We start from the raw sequence: 7,166 nt of genomic DNA, 5'->3' as shown, positions 1-7,166 counted from the left end.
GTGCCTGGAGGAGGACGTCCGCGGCCGGCCCCTGACCTCGCAGCTGAGGGCCCCTCCTGCACAACCGACCTGCCCACAAATAACGTCTGTTTTTTTTTTTTTTTTTTTTTTTTTTTTTTTTTTTTTTTTTTGGTTAATGACATTTCCACTCCTTTTCTCCAATTCTTTTCTTGAGCTCTCTTAACCTCGGTTTCCTCACCGGCGGATAAGAGCAAGAAAAGAGATAAAGATGAAAGGGAAGTCACAGTAGACAAGAAGGAGTCCAGTAATTGTCGTCCAAGCAAGTGAAGACGGAATTCGACCTCGGTCACGACGGCAGTTGCAGTGCTGACCAAAACAGCAGTTAACTTGGCTCCGACAGCGGGGCAAGAGGCATGGCCGGCGACCAAGCGGTGTGAACAGTCCAAAGATAAATTAGAAGAGGCTGGCGGGGAGGGGCTGATGATCAAGTGACTCACCGTAATCGTAGTTCACGGGTCTTGAATCACCTCTGGTGCTCCGGTTAGAATCTGGGTTTGTGATTCAAGATGCTTCATTTTCAGCTAGCTTCCAGAATGACCCTTTGGAATTTGTTGAAATTCTCTAACACTTTCAAAACCCCACTAGAGTGTAATGAATTAATCCAAGCTGCTTTATGTTCCCCTTGAGCCTTTGAAGAAATTTAGTGTTATGTAGAGGCTTGACATGGAGACGGAAACTAAGGGCGGGATTCCAGAGGTCCAAGGTAAACGTATTGTTCTATTCGAATATTTGAAGTACTTCCTGTTTCATCTGATACGTGCTGATTTAGCTTGACAGAAAAGGTGCACAGTAATGTTTTGTATTTAAACTGTGAGAGAAATGCACCTCACAGGGTACAGTCTCCTTCGTCTTTATTCTTCCTGCTATAGTCAGAAGCTTGTAAGCTATGCCTAAAGTTTGAGTGAATACTAAGAACGTTAAGGGTAGATACTGTCGGTAAAGAACTGTAGACACAGGAGAGAAAGAAAATTAAGGCATGGCATATTGAAGACCTCATTTTCTGACTCCGTAATATCCCTCCCCTGTTTACACGTATTTTGAGCTTTGCCTGGTTCTTAATACACGCCTTGCGCAGCTTGTAGTCTAGGGTTCCCTGCCATCTACATAAAGGCTATGTGAATTGTAAAAGAAGTTTTTAAATCACAGGACCTGATCTCCAAGTAGTAGCAGATTGACTGAAATTATATTATTCTGTAAATCCATATAACCAGCAGTTTGGGAGGCATTAAATCTGTTCACTTCACCAAGCTCCAAAATTGCGGCTAATCTTTCTTTTCCATTCTTAAAGAATGCGGCAAACCTCGGAGTGTAGCAGCTGGCCCTTCCCTGGATAGCACTAAACATTCTGACTTCTGTCTCGTACCCTCCACTCAGCCTTTAATAGGCTTTGGGAGAGGGGACAAGACTAACTGCTCTTTCTTAACTTTTCCTCACTGCCTTTTGTAACATTATTATTTATGTCAGTGCAGACGGTGGTATGGTATATGTAGTGTGGGTGACTTAGGGGGAAAAAGACAAGCCACCACTAATTTTTAAAAAAAATCTCTTCAGAAGGCGTGTTGAATAATAACTAACTGTTTTGCTTTATGTTGGCACTTGCATTGAGAGCTGTTATTCTCTCACTGACAAAAGATTTAGTTAATGCTGGTGTTTCTAGAATTACTGCAGTTCTGGAATTTCAGCTTGAGGACAACAGACATGGAAAAAATGAGGTTGCCAGGCCAAAACTGAAGTAAAATCAATGTTACAAATGGTTACCAAGCTTTCACCAGTAATAAGACACTTATAGTCCTGTGCTGGGTGCAAAGATGAGAAGGCGTGCCTTGACTGATGTCCAGATAGAATTTACCACCTGTCTTCACCGTAGAATGAGACTGTGAAAAATATACCACTACAGACACGATGACTATAGGATCTATAGACTGGTGTCACTGCCCTAGTATGAATGTGCCATTCTGATTACTTGCAACTATTTGTTCTTGAAGGGCTTTTTTTTTTTTTTTTTGGTTTTTTTCTGGTACCAGGAATCGAACTCATGACCTTGCACTTGCCAGGCAGGCACTGTACCACTGAGCTAAATCCCCACCCCCCTTGAAGGGTTCTTAAGCCATGTACATTTTTTAAATCTTTTGGTTTAAGTACACAAAATATTTAACATTAATTTTTGGCAACATGATCATGTAAATATTTTATATAAAAAATATTATTGCCACTTGAATATCTTAAGATTTTAATAATATTTTGGTACTTTAATTAGATATTACCAGGAATAAAACAGGATCATTTTAATTATATTATCTTTAGATATATTTTTATGCTCACATACTTAATTTTCTTAGACATAAAGCTTAAATAATCACTAGGAGCTAGTTAACTACATTTCCTAAAGATTTTGTTGCATAAAGAAAAGGCTTTCTTTCATTGTAAAAATGTGCGTATCTAATATTAATTAATATACCAGCACATTTTTATTAACAAGAAAATATTAGACATTTCTGTCTGAATCAAGGGTTTCTAAACTGAGTCCTATAATTAAATTTCAGAGAGCTATAATGTTAAGAAATAGTATATAGTTTTGGTACACGTTCATGTAACATTAGTACTCTTATTTATACATAAGTGATCTGTTAAGCAGGAAAATATCTGAATAAGATCATTAGAATATATAACCTAAATTTTTCAATGATTTGAATTGAATTATTATGTAATAAAAAGGAAATAATTATATGCTGATTATTTGTATTTTATTAAAAGCATAGTTTCCATTATTCAAAAATGTCTATACATCAAGGACTAAATATTAAGAAAATAAAAACAAATAATTGTGCATTTGCACATACATAATTTTCTATCTGATCTCATCATTACCAACATTTGCTTCAAGATGATAAAATCTGCTTTAATCAACCAAGAAAAATGGGAAAACAAAACATCTCTTCTTTTAGCAAATCTATGTATCATAATCCAAATAATTCATCAGATTTCAGTTCAATGTTTAAAATGTCTTTCTTTTAACCCTGTTTTGGAATCTTTGCTTTTCTCTGAACAGTCAAAGTGTTTGCAGGAATATTGAAGAGCATTGTAGTAGAGCATTGTAGTAAAATGCTAACACAGGAAAGCAGATAAATCTTATTCATATTGATTTGCTCTGTCAGACAGAAAGAGAACAGGCATTTGGGGAAAATGTCCCAAATTAGATAAACAAAAATTTCTCCTGTTTGATTAGAAAAATCTCAAACACAAATGACATCAACAGAGGAAAATTAAATTGTGAAGGCAACCGATCCAAGTTAAAATGGGGGAGGAGGGTCTTTTAAAATATTAACACTGTATGGTATGTACGGTAGGTTTAAAATCCTAGACAGATTTCTCATGTGGTTCAGTTCATCCTTGATCCTCCACACACGTTTTCTTTTCTTTTCCTTCTTTTTTTTTCTTTCCGCAGTTTTCATTTATTTCATTTGCCTATTCAGTGTGATAAAAAATGAAGATGAGAAAGCGCAGATGATTATTCTATGGAGACTGCAGTCTGTATGGCAAAGCATTTCAGGGTTCATAGTTCGTACACTTAAGGAAATCTGGAAAGCTTCTTGATACCATTGCAATGAATTGTTTTTCCAGGCTTGCACGCTAGAGTGTGAAGGACAGCTGCCTTCTCTCAAAATCTGGGAAGCCTGCAAGGACCTCCTGCAGGTCTCCACGCAAGCGCTTCCTCAGGAGCGCACCAGCTCGCTCAGAGAAAGCGGCAAACAGGATGAGAACCACCTGCTCAGCAAGAAGTACGGCGGCTTCATGAAGAGGTACGGCGGCTTCATGAAGAAGATGGACGAGCTGTACCCCATGGAACCCGAAGAAGAGGCCGACGGCGGCGAGATCCTCGCCAAAAGGTACGGGGGCTTCATGAAGAAGGATGCGGAGGAGGGGGATGCGCTGGCCAATTCTTCGGATCTGCTGAAGGAGCTGCTGGGAACGGGTGACACCCGCGACGGGGAGAGCCAGCGGCCGGAGGGCGGTGACAGTGGGGAGGACGTGAGCAAGAGGTATGGGGGCTTCATGCGGGGCCTCAAGAGAAGCCCCCCGCTGGAAGACGAAGCTAAAGAGCTTCAGAAGCGGTACGGGGGCTTCATGAGGAGGGTGGGCCGCCCGGAGTGGTGGATGGACTACCAGAAAAGGTACGGGGGCTTCCTGAAGCGCTTTGCTGAGTCCCTGCCCTCCGAGGAAGAAGGTGAAAGCTACTCCAAAGAGGTTCCTGAGATGGAGAAGAGATACGGAGGATTTATGCGATTTTAGCATCCTTTCCCGTCAGTGACCCCAGACCCTCCACCCCCAGCTTCCCTCTACCCCAGTGAGCAGATGCCTCACCATTGTGTTCTACTTTCATGTATTGCTTGCACTAGGGTCTGGATGATTATACGGCCCGAAAGCTGTCATTTCGGGCTCCATGTACTTTTGAGATGCTGTGAGTTCAGTATTAGTCTCTTGCATCTGTCCTGTTTTCATGCTGAAATATTTTTGTTACCTTGTCACTTATTTTGAAAAACAGTAATAAATGCTTCCTTGGATGTAGATACAATAAACCCATTTCCCCAACTGCACAGTGTTTTTGGAAGTCTCTTCTTCCCCAAGACCCTCACTGCCATTGAGGAATCCTGGGTTTAGAACAGTACAACATTGCTTCAGACAGAACAATCACTGACTCCCCTCCCTCCTCACTGTGACTGAAAAAGTATTTTGAATTTAATTCCTTATAAGCAACATCTTACACAAATAAGCACATTGGGACAGAATAAAACATGACGTAGTCCTGTTTACACAAGAAGAAAATAAAGCCCACACAGGTGACATAGTTGACCCGAGGTTGCTTAGCATTTGAAAAGGGTGAACCCCTAAACTTCTTGCTCCCATTCAATGTCCTTTCCACTCCGTTCCCTTATTCTCTACCTGGGTCACTAGCAAGAACTGTACGAACTCGTGACTGTATCTTGTTCACCACTGTACACCTTTACACCAACGTTGTGCTGCATCCTCTAATATCTGATGAATGGATACGCGGATGGAAGAACGAAGGAAGGAGGGCGGGAAGGAAGGAAGGAGGGAGAGAGGAAGGAAGGAAGGAAGGAGAAGGAAGGATTGAAGGAATGAATGAAGTGGAATGGACAAAAGAATTTGGCAACCAAGTGATCAGTAAAGGTATTGTGAGTCTTCTGTAAGGCCATTCTGCAAACACAAGGAGCTTAGGACGTTCATATTCCTGAAACCATTTGGGACAACACTCAGATGTAAGAACTGTAACATTTAATTTCCTAATTAAAACTATATGCAGCTCACCCCCTCTCTGTTAGGTCAGTTTTCCAGCACTCACACCCCTCTGTTCTTCAAAATACAGAGTTTAGCACTTCAGCAAAGTGAAGGTTGAGTGTCTGGTCTGCAGTCCACCAGCATTGCCCACAAGATACTCATGCCTAGGCTTGTGTGCTCCGTCCCAGTGAGAATCCACAAACTTGAGCAGTCCCTCCCCTGAAGTACAGCCCTGCCGGGGATCCTGGGACATCCACAGTACAAGATCAGTGCAAGGGGTCATGAGCTCCCAGTCTGAAGGAGTGCTGCTCCCATTGATTTTGCTAATCATTGCTCAACTAACTTTTTGTTCCAGGGATAGCCCTGAGAGCCCTCCTCCTTTGAATTACAGATGTAGGTGAAGGGAATGAAGCAGATTGGGAAGTTAGTGATAGGGCCGTGGCACCTTAGAGATACGAACTTTCTATTCAGTCTTAGCCAGTTTTTTCCCTGGAAATGCAAGTTCAATATTGTCAGGCTTTTGCAAAGAATCATGAAATGTGGATTTTTAAATACTCTCATTTTTTATTTTGGCAAGTGATTCAATTTAAAACTGTCAAATAAAATCATCTTCAGATCAGATTTGGGAGACGTGAAGACTAGTATTTTAAGAAAAAATAAGTCACTCAGTTCTGTCCATTGGAGCAAAGGATTCCCAAACTTTGGAAACAAAATCTAAATTATACTATCCACACGGTGAGTATGTCCCTTCTTGACAAGAGAATGCAATTATTATCTTACAGTAACATGCTGTGTATACATACATATTTTACATATTATGATTGATAAATAAAAGTTCACAGTCAGATGAATACATTGCTTTCAGGGCAAGCACAAGTCTTTATCCGGGGGCTTTATCATTTGTATTCTGCGGCAGCCACGTAAACCAGGGTAACACATTGAAACATTTGTCACTTCTGCCGAGGGCCACCTGATGCTTAGGCTGACACTTCCTCACCACCACACCCCTCGCCTGGTGCAGAATCGGGAAAGCAGAGGATGTGCAAAATCGTAAAGGGAAGAGGGAACAGAGGAGACGACTGGGAAATGAAACAGACAGGACCCCTGGATAACATCTCATTTTTACACCTAAGTTGTGATAGGGCTGTGAGCCCTGGTGAAGCATCCCATGATCCGGATCCCCACCACACAGGGTCATGAACATTAAGTGCGGATAGTTGAGCACAAAAGTTGGCCTGAGAGTTCTGTGTAAGCCTCTTCTTGTCTCCAAACATCCCCCATGCTTTCTGGCCTTCAGTCTGAAATTCCACCATTAGCATTTTGCTTCTTTAACTCCCAAAGCCTTTGATGTTTCAAAAAATTTCCTGTTTACGTTCTGAGGAGCATTTGCCTAAGATCACCTGGGATGCTACTTCCATGCAGAGAACCGGGCTCTCTAGTGCTTGGTGGTGTTCTGCAACATGAGGGCTAGGGTTAGGACTAGCACAGGACTAGGATCTAGGTTAAAAGAACCCGAAACCAGTGATGACTTAGGAGGGTCTAGAAAAAAACGCTTCAGAGTGAGGAACAAAGATCCACACTACCTGCAGAGGGCGCTGTTGCTCCATTCTGTACCTTTCCCTACTGCTTGGTCTGGCTGTGCTCCTGATTCCCACACTCTGAGGCCTCCCCAGTCTCAGCTCCAAGACTGAGTTGGGTGACCTTTCCTTCTGAGCGTCAGTAAGATGTGAGCTCTGGGACCAGGCTGCCTGAATGGCAATCCCAGCCAGCCTGTGAGGTGAAGTTCTCCCTGCCTTACCTTCTGCCTCTGCCTTGATAGCTTGTGATAATAAGTTAATGTGTCAAGT

At 41.9% G+C, this 7,166-nt stretch overlaps 1 protein-coding gene and 1 long non-coding RNA gene across 2 annotated transcripts in view; one reads left to right on the top strand and one right to left on the bottom strand.

Annotated features, from left to right (window-relative positions):
* Nucleotides 1-1,991, bottom strand: part of LOC106149809 — a 30,943-nt gene extending 28,952 nt beyond the window's left edge. Inside the window, exon 1 of the long non-coding RNA XR_001236222.1 lies at nucleotides 459-1,991. This is a non-coding gene — a long non-coding RNA (uncharacterized LOC106149809). The remainder of the gene's footprint in view (nucleotides 1-458) is intronic.
* Nucleotides 1,992-3,642: 1,651 nt separating this feature from the next.
* On the top strand, nucleotides 3,643-4,616 carry Penk (proenkephalin; the record flags this gene model as incomplete). The annotated part of the gene is given in 1 exon segment (XM_005396126.2): nucleotides 3,643-4,616. A coding segment is annotated over 1 exon segment (669 nt), but the record flags the coding sequence as incomplete, so codon positions are not given.
* Nucleotides 4,617-7,166: the final 2,550 nt, after the last annotated feature.

Source organism: Chinchilla lanigera, unplaced genomic scaffold (genome assembly GCF_000276665.1).
Source record: "Chinchilla lanigera isolate Chin_1 unplaced genomic scaffold, ChiLan1.0 scaffold00053, whole genome shotgun sequence".
NCBI classification, from domain to species: Eukaryota; Metazoa; Chordata; class Mammalia; order Rodentia; family Chinchillidae; genus Chinchilla; species Chinchilla lanigera.
Note: the sequence above shows the minus strand (reverse complement) of the source record. Positions and strands in the feature narration are given on the sequence as shown.